At 36.5% G+C, this 26,126-nt stretch overlaps 1 protein-coding gene across 5 annotated transcripts in view; it reads right to left on the bottom strand.

Annotated features, from left to right (window-relative positions):
- The window catches only part of LOC139967988 (disintegrin and metalloproteinase domain-containing protein 12-like), a 72,898-nt gene that overhangs the window by 34,853 nt on the left and 11,919 nt on the right, over nucleotides 1-26,126 (bottom strand). For all 5 annotated transcript variants that reach the window (XM_071972249.1, XM_071972250.1, XM_071972248.1 and 2 more), the window contains 6 exons: nucleotides 23,130-23,206; nucleotides 22,550-22,628; nucleotides 13,300-13,376; nucleotides 5,384-5,496; nucleotides 4,407-4,555; nucleotides 88-156 (listed from right to left, as the gene is read on the bottom strand). In XM_071972249.1, the coding sequence (XP_071828350.1) occupies nucleotides 88-156; nucleotides 4,407-4,555; nucleotides 5,384-5,496; nucleotides 13,300-13,376; nucleotides 22,550-22,628; nucleotides 23,130-23,206 (564 nt within the window). The remainder of the gene's footprint in view (nucleotides 1-87; nucleotides 157-4,406; nucleotides 4,556-5,383; nucleotides 5,497-13,299; nucleotides 13,377-22,549; nucleotides 22,629-23,129; nucleotides 23,207-26,126) is intronic.

Raw genomic sequence — 26,126 nt, 5'->3', positions numbered from 1 at the left:
TGTGGGTGGTGGAGAGAATATAATGGTAAGGAGGACTGGATCTTGCCGCACTACTAGAAAGTAGTTTAACGAATGAAAACATCTCACCATATCCATGATGTTGACGATGGCTTTCGTTCTCTCCTGGACTGCTGAGACTGAACCTCGTTTTTCGAACTATTCGAAAGAGACAAGATAGTCCAAGAATTAAAATCGACAAATTATGGAAATGTACGATTTTTGAACACTCACGGAACATTCAACTCCCATGCAAATTGATGGTAATTCAAGCAGCAAAGCAAAATATATGCACACACATGCACCATGAGAGGAAAAGGCTTAGGACTAATCATTAAAACAAAAATATGGAAGATTATTTAAACATTTCATACAGGTTGGAAATGAAAAATAGCCAAAAAAAATATATATATATAAATACATGAATTAATAACAATAAATACAAGCCCATATTTTTTTTTTTTTTGGCTTAAACATGGAATCACACAAAAAAGAAAAATTATATAATTTTTCCCTTTAAAAGTGTTATCCAATCTGAAAGCAAGAGGGCATATTTCTACTACCAACAGACAATGAATGAAACAATGTCCTTTGTTGTCAATATGACTGAGGCAGTTTCATATGTATGAGAGTTAGATAACATAACCTAGTAATGAGTAATGCTATAACACTACCCAAGTTTCATAATCAACATAACACAGTCCCAGAGGTCTACAGTATAATATATAGATACATATAAAAAAAAATTCTCTTCAATTGGCAAAATATCAGCTGGCTTCATGTGTTCTTTTGTCCACATTTTTTTACTCTCAATACTTTGGGGCTTAGTAAATCTCTCAGTCATACCAGCTGTTTGCTCTCTTAGTCAGGCACTGGAGCAGAAAATTAGCCGCTATTCTTACTCCATGACTCGGCTCAATTCTGCTTTCTGGTTTATACGAAACTGGTATGCTATACCAATTGATTATGACTCATACTGGAAATTATATTGGATTCTCATTTTCGCCGTGCAAAACTTCCAGACGAGGGAAGAGGGTTTTTTTTTCAAAGGCGAAAAAAAACAGCTATGTATGTATGTGCATCTCTCATACACATGCGAATGCTACGGATTAGAAAAATGACAATTTCATCTGATGGACTCGTTGGAGGTGTCTTTTCTTTTGTGCATTGAAAGTAGCCAATATTTCATCTGTTTTCTTATATTTCGAACTAGTTAGAAATTCTGTAGTTGTATTCAAGTTCAGACATCAATTTGCAAAAGAATTTTTTATTAAAGCTACCGTGACACACAATGGACATTACATTTATTCACCAAATTAATTTGAATTAGCAAGGAATCGATAATTTAAGTCATTTCTATCAACTTATGTGCGAAGAAAGGCACTTTCCTGTAGTAGTGTTAATAATCTCCCAAAACTGTGGACAAATTTGACAAGTATTTTGTTTAATTGGAAGTCGGCTGGAACGACAAAATCACTAAAAGTTACTGAAAATATCTCATAATACCAAGAATTTCTCAAAATCAATACACAAATTTGCATAACGCTTTACTATTTAAAACTACTTCATGTAAAATATCTGGATTAGTTATAATTTTAACATATATTCTCACAATGTCTTTATTTAAGGTTTACAGACATTATCAAGATAAAGAGGATAATAGCACATAAATTAAATCATATTAACATCATCAAAACATCAAACTTTTATAGGAACCGAGACTTGTATTTGAACAAACAGTTAAATGTACAAACAATGATTATTTAAATCCCTCTAAAACATTTCCCCTTTTTGGGGTAAATTCCTTCAAAATATTCCTTTTTCATCTGTCTGGTGGAACATAAAAAAAGGAAAATCATGTGTTCAAACATAAACGTAATACAAACACACTACGGAGTGAAGATTGATCGAGGAAATGTATTAGAACTGACAGAAGTAATTTAAGAACACAAAGAACCGTCTTGTTAAGTATAGAGTTTCTGTATGACTCATAGTATGACTTAAAGTTAAAGAGTTAAAGAACCAAAGTCCATCAAATGGTACATATAAGCAAACACACTTGTAGTACATGTATGGTCAATAATATAGAATGACCAAAATAGAGGCAAGCTGCTACGTGTCTAAAAAAAACCATGGAAGAAAGTGAAGGGTGAATGGTGAGTTTGGATTAGATGAATCTAACGTACTGCCGATGCTGTTTGAAATACAAACTAAATCCATGGTAAATGCTCGGTACGTTATTCCCACTGTATAGAGAAGTGGCCTGTGGCTGATAATATTGTAAAGACGAGAGATGAATTAGGCCTACTGTGTCGCTGTGACAATCATCTTGTTATCCAACATTTTTAATCCCACATTTGTGATCGCTTAAGGGTCATAAAAATAACTGCTGATTATTATTAATATTATATATATTACATATACATATATATATTTTACCTTTGACCATTTTGCGTAACATAGTTACGATGCGATACCTGGGTACCTGGTTGTTGAGATGTCATATTTACAACTAGTCATCACATACACGCACGCACGCACACACTTTTACGCACACACGCGCACCAGACTGTTAGCAAAGATTACCGAGCTTTTGGCATCGTAACCAAACAAGAATGACTCATTTTATGTGTTAGCCAATCATACTGGTTCTTAATTTCTACCAACAGGCTCAACTCCCAAAATTTAAAGTTCACATATTTAACAAAACATCCAAGTGACCTTTCAACAACCCGATATCAATTGGGAGCCAACATCGCTAAACACCTCTATTTTAAGAAGTGCTCTGTCATTGCATAAGGGAAAAATCCCCATTGCTTTTCTCACCTTGCTAAAACAAACTCAGACTTATTCAAAAGTTCTAAAAAGAATCTATCACGAGTCTCTGACAAAGTTTGTCAAGCGCTTGATCAACGCAGCTGGGGGGGACTGACAATAGGACAAGCTAACCTCAGATTTTAAGGGAACAATGACTCATTGTCTTTCTAAGCATAGATTCTGCCACCTAGCAGTTTTCATAATGACTTTTATGCAACATAAAACTTTGCTGAACTAAGGTGAACATAACCAAATATGCTCAATAACAACCAGTGCACAAATATTAATAGTAGCCACAAAAATTTTACAACAATTTGGTGCAGCTAAAATTTGGTATGTAGACATGTAAAGGACATGGACGAATGGATGACCACAAGTAAAATTTAGCAAATGGACGAATGAACTGAAAGAACCTTTGACAATTCAATAAATGTATATATATATATATCCATTACACAGCCCCCTATTTGGGACATTATCAATCTGTAGCTATTAAACGGGCCATAATTTAAACACACTTTACAGGTCAGAAAAATGTTTTATATATATTTTTTTTGCACCATGCTTTTTAGTCTTGTTTCTTGTTGCAAGCTTGGTTTGTCAGTCGGAGAAGTAGGATGCCTAGATCCGAGGTATATAATCGAATTCTACCAAAATCATGCAATTTATCAGCGTGATAGGGGAAGCCTCTATCATGGCAGATCTATGTTATGTTCAACTGGTATTTTAAGTCCAAAACTCACAGTCAAGACTTAAAGGAGTGGGTGAGAGGGGGGGGGGGAGGAGAGAGGGAGGGATGGATGGATGGAGGGGTGAGGAAGGGTTGACTCAGAATTCTGAGTGTTAAGCTAATATTAATCGATCATGCATCTGATGTAAATCAAAGTCTTTGTTTTTTCTCTTTTTAACTCAAACATTCCTCATCAAAGTTCATTTTCTTACATGCTAAATATATGTGTAAAAGTTGGCCTGACGATTCGATCCTAGCAGGATCTTCTTCAGAGGCTAAATGACAAGTAACAGTAACAAAAGGGACAAAAACACGCACAGAATACAGACAGGTTAATGAGCATGGTGAACACAAAGAAATAGATGTAAGGGGATTAGTAGACAAGGGATGAAGAGAAGAAAGAGAGAAACCAACAGGGGTAGAGGAGAGGTAGGAGATAAACAGTGGAGGGACAAAGAGAGGATTAAAAGGAAGGGGGTAGGGAATAAACTGGAGAAGGACAAAGACAGAAAGGTGTAGAGAAAAAAGGGTGGAAGAGAGCTATGAGAAGAGGAGTGAAGGGGGGACAAGGAGGGGGGGACAGAAGAAAAGTTAGTCATGTCCTTCCTGAATGTTGAGCCCATGAGGTTGAATGGTGCGAAGGCGTTGCATCCACAGCCTGGTTGCGTGGTCGTCTGTAGACCATGGTGGGTTTCTCAGGGACGGCTTGTTGGAGTCTATCTGAAGTAAGGAGAATGTTGTGGTTGTTTTAATTGTTTGCACACTGTACAACATACAAACTTCTGATGTAACCGACATACTCCTCTGTAGCGAGCGAGGGGGAAAAAACAATCGGAAGTGCTTTTTGCAATCGGTAATTTACCTCTTTACTATCTGCGACCATCACAAGCTCGATGTATTTGGTTTCCGTGGTATCGTCTCTACGGACCCTCTCCCTGTGTCGTTTCTCGATTTCCCGCATCCTTTCCTCTCCTTGCTGTAAGAAATCTTCGGGGTAGTCCTCTTCGTAATCTGCAAAAAACACGACAACCAGCAAAATACTTTGGTTCGGATTCAAACATGTAAACTAGGATACTAGTCAAACTGGGGAAATCTGAGCATATCTGCTATTAACATTTATGATCATCCATTTATATGTCTGTCATTAAATTTATGAACCATGAACACCAACTGATATGAATTCTTAGAAAATGGCTCATTATCGGAAGCATTTATCAATGGCCGAAATTGCATGTACTAGTATGTTCCTAAAAATCTGTCGGTAGATGTTAGAAAATAGACAGCCCTGGATTAGCATTATTTTTCTTTTAAATCTAATGTCCTCCCCCGTGGGTACTAGGAAACCGGACTTAAGGCAAGCTACATACTTTTACATTCTTTACTTTGCTATTTTACATCTTTCATCAAATATCAAGCTTTAATAGACAGACGAGCACTGTGATTCCGATAAAACTTTTGCTCATTTTTAGAACAAATTTTATCTCTAGAATTTTCATCTTTAATTTTGCCAAGACTCTTTGGAAAGGTAACCATATTATTTGATGGCCTGATTATGGCCTTTTCTGGAAGATTTAAGAAGATTTCCGAGAGTCTAGAGAGGCCTCAGTCCTCTCATTTATCGTTAAGTGAAACAGATCAATATCTATCCATGGTTGCAAGACATCTGCACTGTCAACATTTCAATAAGACTTTCAGGAGCTTCTCTTACTTTCATGTAAAGACACCTGATGCTAAGCTCAATCTAAAACAATTCTTCCCATTACTAAAACTGTCCCCCTGCCCCTCACAGAAAAACTTCAAAAGTGCCAACTTTTTGGGGGGATAGGTCTTTTTACTTACTAAACAATGGTTTGTCTCTGATGATATGCTCAGGTTGGTAGATAATATGTTCTGAAATAGAATCTTGCAACGGTTGAAGGTAAAATGCAGCAGCATCTAAATATATGATCCCACTGTGGAAAGAAGAGAAACAGTTGAGACTTAAAAACATTTTTTAAAGTTTCCAAAACTCTACTAACAGGTTGAACAAATCTAAAAACTATCGCAAAGGAAAGTAAATATTAAAATATCTCCCAAATGCAGGGCCCCTCACGATGTGGGCAAGGGGCACCCTGACCCCCCCCCTCCCTCGAAATAATTTTCAGGGCAATGATTTCCGAACAGGCAAACCAGTTTTCATGGGTTGCAAAAGAGAAGGAAAAAAAAAATTTGGTCCTTTAATAGTCGGGTGGTTCAATATTTCAACCATCTGAATATAACATGAGGTGATAAAAGGCCTAGGTTTGCTCCTATTTAACCAGCGGGAAACTCACCCCTCCTAGCAGTTACTTGTCTTTAAATACATTACATACAGTATGCATCACAAGAGTAGTTTGTAAGCTATAACCTTGGTTTAAGTTCATACTGCAGATGGAGAGCAGTATAAATATAAACAGAGTCAGTGCTTACATGGTTTGATGACTCGGAATCTTGTGATTTAATACCACAATGATGAAAGAAAGGCAGAGGGACATTGTTGCTGGTACTTTATTTTGCATGCTCACACTTACAACATTACAGGAAAGCCACATGCCAAATATGACAACTGCAGAGATTACCTGCCTTGAAATATTTCACTCACATACACACGCATACACACACACACACACAGGCCAACTTGACTGCATATTAAAGTTACTTGCCCATCTAGGGCAAGTAACCAGACAGGGTGATAATACTTGGGATTTGTCTCTCTTGTAACTCCTTCATCAGAAATGGTTCTTATCAACTAACCACTCCAAATTACAAACTGTTGTTGGTTTATTGAACCCTACTCATTTTAATCGCTAATAAATCACGCTACAGAATGTGGTTGCAAACTGATGAACTGTTTTTCAGTTCTGGGGTTACATTCCCACCCAATGTCTGGTAAACCCATTAAAGCAATTCTCCTCGTAAGACAATTATTGCCAATGAACTCATGTTTTTATTTTCTTGCTGCTAGGATTTGGTGAAGAAAGAGATGAAAGGTTTGTGAATAGTTTTTGTTTCATTCTTACAACCTGATTTAAAACTCAATTACAAGTATAACATCTCCACAATTAATCTTTTCAATCAAGTGGGGAGTTACTTTCATAGCTTGATCAATATGTATGTAGATCTATTTTGACTTTATAAGTCATACTTTGTGGGTTTGAAAGGCTTGATGCCAACTGCCGGATCAGACTCAGACAGCCGCTTTAAACCCATACCTTGGCAGGATACTACATGATAGATTCTCAGATGACAATCAAGAGGTGAAATCTGTGAGACCTGTAAAACTCACGAGGTGTTTATATTTCATGTGACGATAAAAGATACACAAGCCAAATGAGAACCCAGGGACTTCAACCTCTCATGAAAGGAAATGGGATAGAATCTACTTCATTTATCCAGGGTTGATCTGCCAAGAGGGGTCAAGAGTGAGACCAGATATATGTTGAAGATTTATAGCTGATATGCTATTAAGATACATCAAGTAAGTACTTTCTGAAGGATGGTTCCAACACACTGAATTATTATGGAGAGAGAAAATTGTTTGGCAAACTTCTTATTTATCTACTGCAAAAAGCCTGTGTAGGTTAGAGTGTTAAAGTTAGTGGGTACCCTGACGTCTTGATCCTGCGATCCTGCTACGGATCTTCTTCAAAGGTAAAACTGACACGAAAACAGGTTAAGGACACTTTAAACCTAGATTAGACAGATGGACAGACATTGGACCAACGAACAGCTCTATTCATTTGTTTCGTTGGTCCAATTTAGTTCGTCTGTCCATATGTCTAATTTTAACGTGTCCTTAATCTGTTGTCGTTTCAGTTGTGTCTTTGAAGATGATGATCCTGCTAGGATCATAATTTCAGGCCCTCTATAAACTTTTACAATCCTGTTAATTATTGCCCAGCTATGGAGGACCTGGATCAACTTATAGGCAATTTCACATGTGTCTGAGAATGTCTGTAACATACAGTGAAGTCTAAAAGTTTGATAACTTTTGTGAGAAGTTTGGGTAGCTTGTAGCATATTTGGGAGGACTGACTGCCATTTTGATCTTCAACATGTAACATGAGATACCAGGTGTAGAAGACAGATCTTTGGCATAAATCCAGGAATAACCAAAACAAAAAAGAAATGGCACAAACCATCAAGAGTTCTTGTACATCTGTCCAAAAAAAAAGACTTACAGAAATTATGAAGTAATCATGAATGGGGAGGGAGGGGGGGGGGGGAGAATGTCAGACAATGGAAAATAGGGCATTTATGGCTAGAACGGGATTTGAACCATTCAAATATCTGGCTTGCAATTTCGGGCGCTCTACCAACTACAACATTTCACTTGAGATCCCTTCCCTGCCACTTTCTGGGTTACACTGAATGAAACAGGAGCGTGATACCTGGTTACACGGTATGTAAGGTCAGTGGCTTCTGAATGGTGCCCCCAGCAAAGGAATGGCAATACAGAGGGAATTGCTACCAACTCCTGTAAGGACTGCATAGCAAAGTTGGTAGAGCACTTGGACTTGAAACCCAGAGATCACTGGTTCGAATCCCATACTATCCCAGAAATTTTCTTTGCTATTTTTCAGTCATTTTGAAGATATGAAGATATATAGTACCACATGTCTAAAACGGAAACCATATTATATCAAATGACATGTCATTGTTGAGTGGGAAAAATTATAATAACCTTCACAAATTGGTTAAATTGTGGAAAATCGTAGTAAATATATGCATGTAGCATGATGAAATTCAAAACTATCTAAATGTATTTTCATTGCAAAAATAGTAAAAACTATTGAAGATTTCGGCAGTCAATTCGGTATGGAATTGGCAGGGGTGGGGGAGTGTAGAGTATGGAGGCAGAGCAAGAGAACAGATGTTCACTGGATCAATATATGCTGTTTTCCTGTATTGAAAAATTCCTGTCACCTTCAAGATTCTGCATAAATTTGGCTGAGCTACAGTATACAAGTAAAACCTTGTCACTGATTTAGGAAAAAAACAAAAATCCCTTCCAATTTTTAGAACTATACTGTAGCTTGATAGCCTGTCTTGATTTTGGTCAATTGATCTTGCAAAACTATTTCACAGGGACTAATGTTTCACTCAGAAACTACTTTCCCTTTTTACTATATATTATAGTGTACAATTCTTGGTGAGTATCTATCGGTTATTCACCTTGAAACAAAGCCCTGAAATTGGACCAAAAGGTTAACCGTAAGGAAAAACAATTTATTTTTCTTAACAAGTAACATCTGACCTAGGAATGTTTACATATAAGTATCTTTTTGAGTCTGCTAGTATTGTGTACAATTGAGGGTACGGCGGGGGGGGGGGGGGAGGGAGATGGTCGATTTAACAGATTAATCTTCTCCACGAGACCAAAGGAGATGAGAAAAAACAATACCACATCAGTGACAAGCCAATAATACAAAGAACAAAGAGTAACAGAATTCCAAACTGTCTCTGACAATAATGACCTTGTTTTGGGCATTTTCTGTATGTTTGGACCCTAGAAATCCTAGGTCCTTCTAAAAGTCCCAAAAGGAGCTTATTCGAAGAAATTCAAGGAATCAATGAAGATATTGCACAGCTGTTATCTCAAAGGAAAATATTTTATACCTGTTTTCAATAGAATCATGCAATGTCTACCCAAACTTTGATACCCAAAGCACGGAAAACAATAAAAGACTGTTTTTCTTTTGTGATATGAAATACAAAATCGGTAATAATCATTTCTACATAGACTATACGGACTGTATTTATGGAAAAGTGGGCTAAATTACAGGGCAAGCGATATGAGAATAATCTGGTAAAATCATCGATGTAAACAAACATTACTGAAATTGCCTTCTAGCATAGTTAATCTGGTTCTCGGGATTGCATATTAACGGTACATACAAAAATTAAATCAATTCCAGTCTATGGTATGATATAATTATGTACACTGTTTATCTATGGTACTATTTAATTAATTAAAAAAATTAAAACAATCTGGAATCCTGTGCCTGGATTAGCTCCACCAAATATTTTGATGATTTTCATAGTATCAAATGCACAACAAAAATGCTGATATGAACATATTTTCCAAAGTCTGTAAAAATATCACATTTTACAAACGATTAAACTAACTATAGAGTAGAGGTCATGACATAGATACCAATATTTCAAGGATCATTTAGTATTAAACAGATATCAAAATGTCATTAAAGGCAAATCACTGCGTATATAGAAACAGCCGCTCATGATCATGTACAATTCCGACCACTTATATCATATGTGCATTCCACACACAAAAAACGCCCCGGTTTTCCTGAAAGGATAATACCAAGAGATGACGGATTTTGGACGACTGTAGAATCGGAAGCCTATAGGAACCACTCAAAGGAAATGGTCTGAAATCTGATGATGACACGGAGGAAGAAATTATGGTAGACGATCTAAACACGTATATCTATTAAAGATGTGGATTATTCACCAAGGGCAGCGACTGGTGGATACCTTCCAGCAGCGGTAGATGTGGCGATAAACAGGCTTGTGATTAACAGCGATGCCAGGCTTTACCATCGTGGTATAAACGAGCCGAGAAAATTGATTTCTGAATGCGTTTTCTTTCAAGCTACACTAACATTGGCTTTTTGTGGGAAAGAATAGAGCTAGTACATACAACTAAAATGACATAATTCAGTCCAAATGTAAAAATTCTTATTAGAGCAGCAAGAGGTGCAGTAGCTCATACCAGATTTATCATTTTGGACAAGTGTGTCTCAATGAATGGACCTATTTGGTGCATAAACCATAGAATTTGGGCACCAGCAATATTTATAACTCTGCCACCTCCTGACACAATCTGAATTATCTGAGTGTTCTACTAGATGGTGCATTCTGAGTAGTATACTGCCTTCCCCCATTTTCGTACAGTACGCATATACAGCTTAAGCCTACATCTAAGTTAGGCTAGCCTAACTGCACGAAAATAGGGGTCTCCTTCCTACCTACATACGAAATTACACAAGCCACAAATCTTGGGGAGATTTTGTTTGATTCATCCTTTGCGATGCGGTTGCTTGATTCGGCGATCTCTTCACTGTCTCTGAGTTTCAGCGGACATGTGTATATATTAACAAAGTATCTACTATCTAACCACAAACGTCATAAGACTCAGTCATGTGCTCAGTTATGAACTTGAGATGGGGGGATGTTAACACAGGAACCCCTTAATAGAAGTAGTAACCTCCACTTTGGAAACAATACCAGTCAACAGTTTGTTGAAACAAAACAGTGACATATCATGTCCTACGGCACATGCCACATAAGGAAAGGGGGGTGCACCATATACTAACCACATCAACAGAATGCTGGAAAACACCCAATAGATACAGAAATAAACAAGGGTGTCGTGAGCAAATACTATAAACAAACTAGTAAAAGATTAATACCAAAAATTATATGTTTAATCACTTCATGATCTGTGTGGAGCAAAAGAGGAAAAGTTTAATCTCCCAAAACAAGCCCACAAAATTTCAAATGGAGAGAGTGAAAAAAAACACAAAGTCTTGCTGAACATTTTTGAAAAGTTTGACCACATCTGTGACTCCATGGCCTCACAGACAGTAATGTGTGTGAGCTGTAAAATGAGTCATGCTCAAGCACAACAAACATGTTTGCTACTTAAACTCATTAGGATTTCCGTCTTAGGATGTGCACACCACTACTTGTATAGCCTGTGGGATTGTCTTCAGATGGTATTGATTTTAGAAAACAGCTACCTAGATTCTCTCAAAACTGCTAATGGTAGCAATCCTTGACCTTCTGATAGTGAAGTCACTGGCAAAGTCAGAGGAAGCCATACAAGGTAACAGGGGTCAAGTATTTAAGGATTATAGTGCCACAAATTGTTTCACGATTAGAGCTCTGTATAAGGTCCCTGGATGGCAAGCCTAAGCTTATTTCATCTGGCAGATACATCATTGCACTGACATATTATACTATGTGTATATTATATATCATTACAAGTTTTGCATTTGTACAAGGGGAGGGACTTGAGCAAGTCTAAACATAACATCACCAAACTGGAAGAGCCAACTCTCATTGGAAACGATAAGTATAATGTCAATTGGTTAGTACAAGAAAATATTGCAAGTTGTATGATGCTCTGAACGTGACGATACTTCCATGATAAAACATGTTTAGAGGAAATTGTTTGAAAAGCCCACTGCATAGTAGCATGTATCAGGCCTGCAGCCTATTGTCTGCAAGGGTCACTTGTTCTTACAACACCCTCTCAACAAGTTCCAAAGAACAATTAAATGAAAGGTCAACTTAATTCCACAGGGAAGTATGCCAACATCGTTATGAGCAATCACTCCAAAACCCTACATTAAATAAACCACTTTTTCATATTGCGGTTCGCACCAGAGATGCAGGAAGTCACAAGATCTTTACTTAGGCTGTTCTTCAAATTTTTTATTTATATTTGATTACTATTATTATTATAATATGATCTAATGAGCAGGAAAGAGTCGAGATGAGTAAGTATACTTCAAAGTTGGCACTGATTATTATGGCAATATTTACATCTTTTCCAAATATTTATCACGTATTTTCTATGTAATCCAGTAAGCTGTTTTTGCTGCTAATCGTGACGAGGAGGGAAAGTATTTGGGAATCATCCAAGAGTTACATGGAAAAGTGGAAGGAAGTACATGTCACAAATGACGCCGTATTGTTCTTCTGGACCACAAACTTGATTCAAGGAACCTATGCGATACAGTTTTAACCTGTCCTAACATGAATATAATGGATGAACCACTTTATAGCCTAAGTTAATTGTATCCTACTGTAGCTTATATTTCAACTCTGACAAACTGCATGAAAGTACAACACTGCATATTCTAGCCACGATGTACAAATCTACATGAATTTAAAACATATTGTGCTGTATATACATTTCACACTTGGCCGCAGTAAAAATCTCGCTGATATGCATGCATGATTCTTTATAACTTTATCCTTTCTTTATCCTTTAAGTTTGATCAACTTAGCAAATCTCTCAAGGTTAAAGCAGTTTTTTTCTGTTCTGTAAAAAATACATTTTACCAAACATAACTGTACGAAATTTTACTCAAAGTAAAGATTGCCAATGGTCATACCAATACACCCAGGTACCCAGCCCTCTCATATTTTATTCATTCCAATAATCTTTCACTTTAAGGAATCCACAAGACTAACTGGCTTTGGGTGATTTACGAGCAACGATACTTTACCTGCCTCCCACTCCACATCCGCACTTTAGCATCAACCTAACCTACATATTGGAACAGATGTTTTCATCAAATGATCGTTCAACTCTCAAGGAACAAATGAATTTGATTCAGATCTTCAACATTTAGTCACCCAGACACTTTTCCATATTAGCAAGAAATCAGAAAGACTGCAACAAGTTTTCAATTCAAAAGAGTTAATTAACGGCAAGATTGAGGAACAGCAAATTTTCTCATTTAAAATTGTTAAAAGGGCAAATTTAGAAACTCCCTCCCCTATATGATGATGTCACCACACACATCAAAATACATGTTTTCCACTGTATACCACATAATGACATGGTCAGGAAGTTTGTAAAGTTATATATACAACATTCAACACTTTATAATGTGGTAACTATTGCCCTCTCACCACACCCGATCTTCCTTTCTGGTAAAAACACCTTGTCAGGATGTTTACAGAGAAGTCATAATTACCTTAATCCATTGCATGTGCTGAGAGCGACCCGAGAAGAATTGCTACCCCGGACTCGGCCGTGATAATAACAGTGGTGCTGAAAGATCAAAGGATATGGTGAAAATTAAATTAATTACACAGTGGTTCCATGTTTGCACACTGAAATACTGCACAGGACCTAACTTCCAGAGACGGACACGAGAGAAGTTTCCAATTATCACCAAACCCGAAAATGAATCGGTCACGTTTCGGTAGCCTCCCGAAGGCAATTACGCTGTCACGATTTATCCAGTGACCAAGATTCATACCGATAATGACTATTATTAGGATTCATCAGTTGGTGATCAGTTACAATATATTGATCTATATATTGATCAATATATATATATATATATATATATGTATATATTTACACAGTATATATATATATATATATATATATACAGTATTTCAGAACCATGCCATGAATACCAAATTCATCAGTTAATTGACCTATCCTGCCAGAGCTGTTGACAACGTGATGAAATAAATTATGAGATGCCACAAACTCCAGACTAAATGACAACATTACCAGCGAATAGTTAATCACGTACACTGACTATATACATATATCACCCAGTATGTACAGCTGTTTATATACCTAGGTGCTGATGCTGTAAAGTAGACAGTAAATCAATATAGCCTTAGGGTTACACACATTGTATCACTTTTTTACAGCGGTTTCTTGATAGTTAGTACATATCAGTAGCAAGCACTTAACTTAATAGTATATTTATTTACTGTATGGTACTGTATGTACACAGACACATACATAAAATTCTATTTGCACCTCCCTGCATGCCCCCCTGAAACTGCATACAGTGTTAACACCAACCGTTCCCACTGAACCCAATGCAGACAGGAAGTTATTCTGCATATTGTAACAATTAATCATTCTCCACCATAATCAGCTAATGACTCACATTAAAGTTACATTAATGTCACTATAGGTTCAAATGTTTAAAGAGGTCATACCTTATATAGTAAGAAGGGGAAACAATTGAATGACTCACATTAAAGTACATTAATGTCACTTTAGGTTCAAATGTTTTAAGAGGTGATACGTTATAGTAAGAAGGAGAAACAATTGAATGACTCACATTAATGTCACTTTAGGTTCAAATGTTTTAAGAGGTGATACGTTATGTTGTAGTAAGAAGGAGAAACAATTTGATGAATGATACCGATTCACATTCAGTAGAAGACATTTTATGATGCAAATGTGCCACCATGTGCCACCATTTACATACCTATGTGCCACCATTTACAAACGCCACCATTTACATACGTATAATGTATATATGTCAACATTGAGAACACAACTACTATAGGCTGTCAAAATCTCACAAATGCAATACTGCAGTGCATAGATATAATATATTGTACTATACCGTTGAATAGCTGACATTCCCTGACAACCATATAAGTACTGTGGCAATGTGGCAATGTGGCAATTTGTAGTTAGGTAGATGGGAAAGTGCAGATGCATAAGAGAGGAGCGAAGTCAATTGTGGCAATTTTTTAATATCTCGCCCTGCTAGTTGAAGTAGAAGCATGACCAACCATTATTTGACTTTCTAGCATATTTAGAGCCAATTACAGAAGACCATTTGTAGCAGCTACACATTTCTGAATTGTTATGGCCATCCGATAATCTACTGTGATAGACCTAATGGGATGCATTTCAAATAATTGAACATTCAACACTGTTCTTTTCATTGGACTTGAGAATTTTTTTTCTTTCAAGTTTGAAGGTAATGCTGCAGTGCTGCACAATAAGCTTCAACCATCATTTTCCCTTTTGATTTCAGCATTGTCTTAACCTAACCCTAATGAATTACCGTGGATACTATGTACTATCACACTTGAATATTTTATATATAGATCAACTCCCCGATAGCGCTCAACAATCCTAATATTTACCCTTGACCAATCTTAACCCTAAGGCCGAGATATTTCAACTTTTACAATAGAGAGAACTATGCCCACCGGCCCGCCCCCCGTGGTTTGGGATTACGTCCAACATCATCTATTTGTACTTTGCTTTAAATTAATTGCTTCCTAAATTACTGGACGATTCTTACTTGACCTGTAAGATGGGCTATTACCCCTGACTGAACAAATTGATTTTGAACTTATCATCAAAACCTTGAAAATTTTGAGCAGGTCATATCCTGAGGTTACTACACCAGTCTACAAATCACCAGTAAATCGTAGGAACCATTGGAACCCCTTAATTCCTGTGATTCAATAAAATTGCTTCCATATTTCATGTTAGAAATATTGATCACTGAGACTATTTGTCTACTTGTAAACTATTTAAATATTAAATATATGGTAGTATAAAAGTGGGTCATAACCAAGCTTCAGAAGAGATAATTTTTAAGTGAACTGAAAGTTGGAGGCAAAGCATATGAAATTATTTGTATGCAAAATGTGGAAATATTTAGTTCTCAGTTCCAGACCTTTGATGGCTCTGAATTTTAAAAAAATCAAATAATTATTTCTTTGCATAGCATCATTAAAAGTTGAAAACTGGATAAGTTTCATCGAATTGAATTCATTTTAAGATTGCATTTTTTAATTGGATTATAAAATTGTTGCCTCGATAACAATTCAATCTTGACGATCTAACACATGTTGGTACTTTTGTGTACTTTTAAGTAAATAATCACACATCCATGACTTTAATCCCATACTTTCCAGTACTTCTCATTTAACCTGCACCTAGGTTCCCCCATGGCTGCATGTGGCCTGCAAGTGACCTGATGATTACAGAGTAGAAGCACACATGAGTTTCTGAACTGGATTTAAATACGGATGTCACTGGACATGCTTCTTGTTCATGAATTAGTTTATACAAGTTAGTTTAACCACTGAAAGAACATTGTTTGAACTGGCCAGTGTGTACATAGTTCCTTTTAGTCTGGGCTGATTGTTATCATCAGACGTATCCAGCCACTCTCAAAACTTGCTAAGGAAACAGACATGTAATGCATGAAACAGTTGCCAAAACAGTACGACTGGCCCACATAGATATCTCATCCAAGTGAAACGTTGCCTATTTTCCTGTTCAGATGTAATTTAAGTAAGTCCACACACACAATTACCATGTCCATGACCAATTGAATCTCTTCCTCAAACTGTCCAAGACAGCACATGATTACTGCTATACTAGATAAAACATGTAATAATGATTTCATCAATGAGCAGTATATGCATATGAAATTACACATGTAAGGCAATTGGAGCCCTTTGAAACATAATTATTACAATTAGTATATGATCCATTGCACTTGTTTCAAGTCTACTGCACACAGACCACATTGTATGCATATATACACACATATACAAACACACACAAATATAAATATATATATATATATATATATATATATATATATCTATATATATATCTATATATAAATAACTGTACAGTACCAATGGAAAATCCTAGTTATTAGTATTTTAGTTACTAACTACACTACATCATTCCAGAATTTTTCAATAATTATTCAGTTCTTGAATCGGGAGTAGAAGACTGTACAATAGTATTTTTAACTTGCTCCCTTAAGCAAATTGCCAGATACTGTAAGCAATACATAGCTCTACAGTATTATAGCACTTGATTAAGTTTATTCTGATGGACCATCTGATAATTTCATTCTGTAATTACTAAATTTGGTGGCTCTGTTGTATCAATGATGTGTATCAGCTGGACAAACCAAACGATCTAGAAAACCTTTTTAATTAACCCCTTTTAATGGTCACATGTATTGGCCCAAGGCAATTAACTGATGAAATCTTGCTAAAGACACTATAAGTTTGATTTCAGAACTTATCTATCTGGATTTTCTGATCCATACGACTTCTTCTCACACATTCCGAAAATTAAATATTTTGATGATGAGGAAAACTGCTTTAAGGATGGAAATAAAATGGTTTACAATATAGGGTTGAGGATGAGTGACCATTTTTTTACTTTCTAGCATATCATGGAATACACTGATACTAGAATGCCAAGAGGTAATGGCCTTTACAGTAAGTCATGAATTGGAGAGAAGATGCTGTTTACAGCAGAGATTTGAATCAGATTTAAGAGAAATTGCGACAGACACCATAATCTTTAGTATGACATCCCGTTTGGTTAGGATTATTAGAATTTAAAATAAACACAGAGGGCAAAAACTAACAACAAAGACATGTCTTCACATCAGATCTGGATCTCTTGATTACTGATAAGATCCTCACGATAGGTTATCTGTCTCGTACAGCATGATTCAGACATGTAACTTTAATGGGTTCAAAAACTCACTGAATTGTGTATTTAATCAGGGGCGTAGCCAAGGGGGGGGGCGAAGGGGGCAGCTGCCCCCCCTTGAGCATATTTTTTAATTTTTTTTTTAAGGTTTTTATGATATCGATAGTAATTTCAAAAGAGGAAATGCTAGGATGCAACTTACAAGACCTGGGAAGTGCCATTTCCAGCGATCTGGGAGGCATTTTCAGCCAAAATTTTCTTGTACGCTTCGCGCCAACTCATGGTGGCGCTACACTTAGATAGTTTGCAATGCCGTATCTACGGCTCTGATAGTTTGCCTACATTTTCGACTCTCCCTTGGCAAATTCCTGGCTACGCGCCTGTATTTAATTCTGCCAAAAAGTCATTATTTGAACTAAAATCTTTACAGCATATATATATATAAATATAATAATTGACTATCACAAAATCTCATTGATCTTTTACTTACACCAAATATTTAGTCATCATATATATCTCAGGGTCGCCCAATAGCATGACGAATTTGTCACCATGAGCATCTAGCTTGTTCAAATATAACAAGGTTGATGTTATTCAAGTAATAGCTGGTGACCTTGTGACAAATCAACAAAAGCGGATTACTGAAGCAGAATTGAAATTAAATCAAATTTGACTAATTTCTTCATAAACTGGGAAAAGAACTGAGCAGCTTTTAGAATGTAAACAGTCAGATGTCCCTTAGTCATAAACCAAACAGATGGTGTACGTGCCTTCAGTCTTTAAGTGGCTGGTTGTTTTTTCCACTGTTAATATCACAAAACAGACGAGCTGATAAAACTGGCACCCAGAACATACTGTACTGCCAAGTTTTTGCTTATGTCACGAAATATGTTTAACCCCATGGAAAGTCTGTCAATTTCCAAACCAAAACATCAAAAACTGAACAAGCTCAACCACTACCTGGCCATATTTAATTTAGTTATATGTAATACATGAATCCAGACATAAATTTTGTGTCTGTCATTATCTGGTACAGCTACCTGACAGGGAACGGGCACCTATAGGGGATAATAAGCAGTGGCGGAGCTAGGGGTATTGGTCAGGGGGGGAGAGAATGGTCTGTAGGGGCGCTTTCGACACTATCTAAGCGGAGCGCTGCCACAGGTTAGCGCGGAGCATACAGATTTTTTTTAATAAAGATACTCCCTAGATCGCCAGAAAAGACCCTTTCCGGGTCTTGCTCATTTGCTGATAAACGAAGAATAAATAGGTGTCAGAAAATGACACCAACAAAATGTTACAAATGTCAATACGGTAGATGAGAGCGCAATAAAAAAGTCAATAATCGCGAATAAGTAAAAAGTGGTAAAGAGCTGAAAAGGGCGCCAGCAGTCTTTTGAGTCCAACAGGGAGGGCATCCGCCCCCCTGACTGTATGGACGCTCCACCACTGATAATAAGCAATTCCTTTTTAGCAGAATATAAACACTAGCAATATCGATAGTGAATCTGGTTGAGTAGTACAAATAACAGTATTACTGTGCTATTGTAATTATATGCAAATGCAACCAGCAGATCCTTCACTATGTGGATACCACTTGGAGGCCCTAATGGAGGCGGCTAATTAGACAGAGAAGCTGTCATAATTAAAATATTATAGCCATTCACCTAAATTATTGAAGATAACAGTCATATCATATATGAAACAGCTTATCATCTATATGTCACTCAAATTATTAATACACTTATCATATATATTAGACTATATAATATTTAACATAATAATAATAATATATTACTAATATACAAGGACAACAGGAGAACACGGCTTATGTGCGGTGAGAAGATGAGACCGCACAAAATTGTGATTTATGCTGCACACAACTTACATAAAAGCTGATTTTCTTATTTCAGGTACTGTAGTGTAGCATAATAAAACATGGCCCTTTTTCACTTGTCATCGCATTTAGCTTTCAGCGTTATTTGTGCCAAATGGGTAGGAGAGAGGGTGAAGCTTGATGGGAAACTATGGCAATGATCACTCCTCCCCCCCCCTCACCTCCCACCCTCTTAATTGGTCCTTCTAATCCCTGCTTACATACATGTACAGTTAACAAAAGGTCACTGCTTTTCAGTCAGTTCCTACTCACAGCTGCAAGTATCATACTGACATCTTTCAACAGTTTCACGGTGAAACAGCGAAACAAAAATATGGTGAAGTAAAAAACAACCCTTGGAAAAAACTTGCTCAGACATGTGGGTGGTGTATTATTCCAGTATATTATTGGTCATGTCTGACTACACACTATATTATCCTATATTGGAGGTCTTGACCGACAATCCAAAGTAGACTGAAGATGCTTCTAAGGTTTCTACTTTCTTTGAAAGCACGCACATCAACGAGAGTTGTCACAAATTGACACTGACTGTACCTGCACAAGTTATGAACAATAGGTGAAACCTTATGCACCAAAGCGGGTACGAAGTACAGATTTAATTTTCAGACACTGTAGACTGTTCAAAAACACTTTGGAATTTTTTTGGAAAAATGATCTTTTCAACAATTTCTGAGGTTCATTATTAAAGTGAAAGTGACTGGACAATATAGTCTAGTAATTACACTGACCTTAAGTCAGTTCTTCAAATGCAACACAAAACTCAATGGGAAAAACATAGCCGCATAGCCTTTCAGAACTCTGTAGCTGCTAAGTGACATATCTACTATGTGTTTACAAATTTGTTAAGGACAAAATGCTGTTTATAAAGTCATCCAAAGGATGCCGAGTTGTTTACATGACGTTGAAAGAACATGTTTTTCGGTTGCGATAATAGAATTTACAAGAGCAATGGATGAACACAAACATTTAGGGCTGAACCGAGGAGCCAGCATCATCAATAGGTTAGCCTTAACGAGGGTATTCCAGAGATTTCGCGCAATTTAAAAAAGAAAACTGGAAATAAATATATATCTTTGGGTTTTTTCCTCGACGGCAATAACAAACGTGAAACTCTGCCTAAAGACAGTGCATAACAGATAGAGTATGTACGGACTGTTGAATTTATCTTAACTAAAAGTAAATATTAAAACAAAAGGCCACAAACTGATTTTAACTATAAGCTACTCTCAGGGGACTTGTAGTAATCTGATGAAAAACATGACAGTAATAATTTCTAAATAAAATAAAACTGTTAGCAAACTGCTTATCCACTAAAAAGCTTGTGTAGGATAATGTGTAAGAGTAAGTTGGCCTGACGTTTCGATCCTAGCAGGATCTTCTTCAAAGGCCAAATGACAAGTAACAGTAACAGAAGGGACAAAAACACGCACAGAATACAGACAATGAGCATGGTGAACACAAAGAGATAGATGTAAGGGGATTAGTAGACAAGGGATGGAGAGAAGAAAGAAAGAAACCAACAGGGGAAGAGGAGAGGTAGGAGATAAACAGTGGAGGGACAAAGAGAGGATTAAGGGAAGGGGATAACGTCTGATTAAGGGAAGGGGTAACTGATCGAAACGTCAGGCCAACTTACTTCTACACAGTAATAATTTCTAACAACTTTATCAATACCTCCTGCAAGTATTAGCTGGATATCCTCTGTTTCTCCCAGGGTCCTCATTTCACCCATCCAGGGCTACCAGAACTATGTCTGGCCAAAACTGATTTCAGACATTATTTATCAGGAAATAGAACTGACTGGAATACACATCAAAGAAACCGGACATTTATAGCCACAAGAAGAGTAAACCTTTGCCCTAACTAAAATGGATGGTATAGTCATAAAGAAATAGCCAATACTAAACCAAAACTTTTGCAAATATTGAAGTTGCAAATTTGAGGAAAGACAGCAACTTTATACCATACCAAGTTGTTCCCTTTATGTGAGAGATCATGACACTTTAGCAAACAAAAAGATTACAGAAGGAATGAGTTATAATAATCATCAAGTGGTTATTTATACGAAGCGTAGGTGACCACGAATGTGGGAGAAGACAATGTCAGGGCTAATGGATTCCAATGCAACCATTTTAACTCAAATACGGTCTCTCTTCAATTTCGAAAGTCATTTCAGATGGGAAAACCGTAGATTGCTCTTAGATGAAAAAAAAGCCACCTTAATATGACCCCGGCCAGGGATTGAACCCCCAAACCTACCGATTGCTAAGCCTCATTGCTTCAAATGATAACGCTTTTATCCACTCGGCCACGTCACCCGCCTATCAAATTACACATGTATGTCTAAAGTTGAAAATATCGAATAACAGCATTCAGATACCAAAATAGTACCAGCACATCAACTGACGTACAAGAGTTGTCCCGAAACCCAACCAAGACATAATATGATCTATTCAAGTAACCTACCCCTTGCAGTTCTTAGAACTATATTTTCCCTAGGAATTTTTTTCCATATCATTGCTAGCACTGCATATTATATGACAAGGTATTGAGAAATGAGAATATTCACTATTTAAGTCCCTAGCAAACAGAGAGAGACATCACAGCTTGTTCTCAGTTGATATTTGCTCCATACAGCTTTGGTCGCAGTTATTGCTTCCAAAGTTGACACATGAATTGTATACAACGTAAGTTAATTAAGTGTGCCAATTAAACGACTGTTAAAAGCCTGTAGTAGAAAGGCAATATGAATACCATGTAGCTACATTAATTATGCAACCAGTGATTACCGCTACATTTAAGTCAATGAAATAAGGAGTATTAGTAAAATTATAACGATGAAATATGTAGTATTAGTAAATTATAACAATGAAATATGGAGAATTAGTAAAATTATAACAATCAAATATGAGTAGATCGACTCACAGTTACATTTTATGACTGGAAAAAGTCTGTTTCCATCATTAATAAGGCTTGAAAACAGGTCCACTCGTGTAATGAGATATTAAGACACCCCGTCCACCCCTAGTTGTCCTAATCAAAACCCATTCACTGTAGGGGTATATATACTTACTGTTCTATGTGGCAGTTTGTTTATGGTAATGTTGCCTTCTGTATATGTTCTTTCCATATATCCTTCAGCAAACAGCATCCTAGAAAGAAATGAGAAATATTTTAACATTAATTCATGTCAAATACATTCTAAATGATAAGTAAGCATATATACAATGTCCTTTTTCATATACCTATTCTTCGGCAAATATCATAAATATATACTGAAAGAAAAAGTGTGAACTTAATTGTTACCATTGCATGAGATAAGTCAGTGAATGTCATACAATACTGCACAACTTCCTGTGCAAAGAAGCAAGCTCTTGTATTTCATGATATCGTTGAGACAGAAACAAGCAAATAGCAAACATTACAAGTATATGACTGCTGGATATAATACTACACTGTGCATTTATGGCACCCTCAAAACCAAACAGGAGTATGTTTCACAATGAAGAGTGGCTATTCCTCTCACAATTCCCATCATCCAAACTGAAATTTGTTTCAAATTCGACTAATCTGCAATCCTGGTACGTATTTATTGCAACTCTGTTTACAGGTGACTCTCCCAACAACTTCCAAGGACTACGAAAAATACTCACTCATTTTTATATAAATCCAATATATAGTCTTCGCCCATTATAGGTAAAATAAAACTTGTTTCTTTCAAGTGACCATCCTGTAAAGAGAGAAAAGAAAAAACAAACATTGAAACAAAATTATTCAACAAATAACAAGCAGAGAGTGCAATTTTACGAAAAACTTTGATATAATTTCAAACGAATTGTTCATTACAGTGTAGTACTTGAAAGAAAGTACAAATGACACTAAAACATTACTCATTGCATCACAATGGATCCATGAAGGAAAACCTAGCGAAAGCTATTTTGTGGAACTGTTACCCGTATCTCCAACACAAGATATGAAACAGCTCGGGAACAGCTCCCCAAAACAGTCTCAAAACCCTTCCCTAGACAAAAAATGATACTTTGATATCAGGCAGTGTACGAAGAGTAATAGTATCCTACTTCCAGCAAATACCAAAAATAGATCCTAGGAATCCGTCTCGATCAAATTTAGTAGAGACTAAATCCACAAAAAAATGAACGATGCAGACACTTTGGGTGGCAGAATGAGAAGGGCATTGCCTGGAGGAGCCCGGCCATAGAGGGCACACAGTGATAAAAGGTTACCAGCTCATTCTAGACACGGTAGAACGAGAGTGCTAAGGTTGTGGGGAGACAGGTAAGCGAGGAGCGAGGTAAAATATTTTATATCCTGAGGCAGAGTTTATGCAGACAGAGTAAAAACAAAAAAACATGTATCACATTAACGTACAATGGTGTATTTAAGTTTAAGAATCAATCCTTCCAACATTTCATTGCAAAATTTGATTTCTTAAGCAACAATTTACCTTCAGATGAGCAAGATATTTTTTTTTCTTTCCCAACAAACATTACGTAGATAACACAAAACCACATTATTTCACACACCATCCTAGGTTCAGCATGTAATGTTCCATACAGACATTATTGTACAAACTAGACGGGAAAGTGTAATAGTAGTGGGGAGACACGTGTAGGATTATATGAGAGAAGATAACTTTTCCTTTGTCTGTTGTTGTTCGAAATGACACTGGCACTTTAACAGCAATCCCGGATTGTTTAGCAAGTCATAGCAACCACGCCTTTCAGATAATGGACAGGCAGTTGTGTATTGATTTAAATATACGTACACCACACCTCCACCTAGTTACAGACATGTGTCTAGAACTAGGTTGATCTAGTTCACAGCTGTCACCTCCCAGGTACATATCATATATACCGTGATAAAAGTATTATCCAAATACTTCCATAATTATCATAAATTGGGGGTAATAGAGGATAGGAACTTCAGGAAATAACAGCCTCTTAATTGAGGCAAGTTCCAAGGTTTGAGTTAGTCTGTTGAGAGTGCATGAACTATAATAAATCACTGTCTTTTATCTGGATTTCGTTACTATGTTTTGTTTTTCATGCCATTCCATACTCAAAACAAAGTACTTAGCTAAATTATTTAATTATGCATGTAGATCATTATTTTTACTGATCAAACCCACAGTATATATTCTGCAATGTGTCCATTTTAATGTTGACATGTGAGGAAGACTAATGCGAAGAAAGTGTCTGAGTGACAAAACTTTCAGAACTGGGCGGAACTGTTGTTAATTACTTAATATTTATTACCCATCATTTACTGACTAATATTCTATTTCATTTTCATACAGTATTTGAAACCTTGGAACTGAAAAGAGATGTGATCTTCTGTATAGGCTTAAAACTGGGCTGTGCATACAAACACCACACATGATGTATGGTTCAGTACCTAAGTTAGACCCCACATATATACAATAGTCTGTAGCATTTAGCATTTAAACTAGAAAACTTTGCAACTTTGCAATTCAACATAAAAAAGACGAGAAAAATTGTTAACAAATCTTTTGTCTGTGAAATTTCACTGACAATAGGCATTGACAATTCCAAGTAAGTACTACAGTTCTGAACCCACTACCTGTATATAAACATCACCAATTGCCACAATGAATAATTGCAGGTATGTCAGCACACCTACTCTATATGTACAGATGTACATATATGTAACTTTGTGTAACTTTGTACAGTGTCTGTCAGTAATAATTTGTTTTTGTTTTTTTTTTCATTTTTGGCCCATTTTTCCTTCATTTGTATATTGAATATATACTACATGCATGCAAGTCTTCAATCATATTTTGTTATTTCATAAATGTTTAGAAATTGCCAACTTATTATGAGATTTCTGTGGTACAGTACATATTGTGGTCTTGTCAAATAAATGTGATTTCTTATATATCACTTAATATTCCTATCTTTTCATGAACATGGAAAATGGAACTGCATTATAGTTAGTCTTCAGTCAATCTTTTGGATAAGACAGAGGACTTCTTACACTACAAAGTACTGTATACTACTGTACAAAGTGCACAGACACTGTACAGTCTTTTTACTGTTGTCCACAAGAGACTTCATTCAGACAGATACAGCTTTAGGCTTTTCTGAATACAAAATAACTGACATTGAAGTAGTGGTTTTAATACAGACCAGACACAGATTTATGGAAATCTACAAGCTAGAGAATAGGAGAAAAATCCCTGTGATAATGAATGAAACCATTTACAAATTTATCCTGGCTGAACAAACATTTAACTACCAAGCAGAGAAGATCTAACAGAAGGTAATATAGAGAGTTGAGTTTCCTGGGCTACATGAATTGCAGCCCCACCATAAAAGCCACAACATAAAAGGTCTTTTGATTAAAACCCAGGGTATGGTGTGACTCAGGAAGTGTTAGGGTTTAAATATGTTTGGTCAGGTAAAGAGGACAGTTTCCTGTATGAATGGTAATCCTTGTAAGTCCAAACAGCAAATATACCCTGTGGTGATAACTTTGATAAAGATGGAGAAGTCAGGGTTAACCTCAGTGCCATTAAATCTCTCTAGAGCTCCAGATTAGAAGTACTCTGGTAAATGGATTATAAGTTAGGTTCATTGTCCTGCTAGGTGGGCTGAGATATGTGGCAGATC

Source organism: Apostichopus japonicus, chromosome 5, assembly GCF_037975245.1.
Source record: "Apostichopus japonicus isolate 1M-3 chromosome 5, ASM3797524v1, whole genome shotgun sequence".
In the NCBI taxonomy this organism is placed as follows: Eukaryota; Metazoa; Echinodermata; class Holothuroidea; order Aspidochirotida; family Stichopodidae; genus Apostichopus; species Apostichopus japonicus.
Note: the sequence above shows the minus strand (reverse complement) of the source record. Positions and strands in the feature narration are given on the sequence as shown.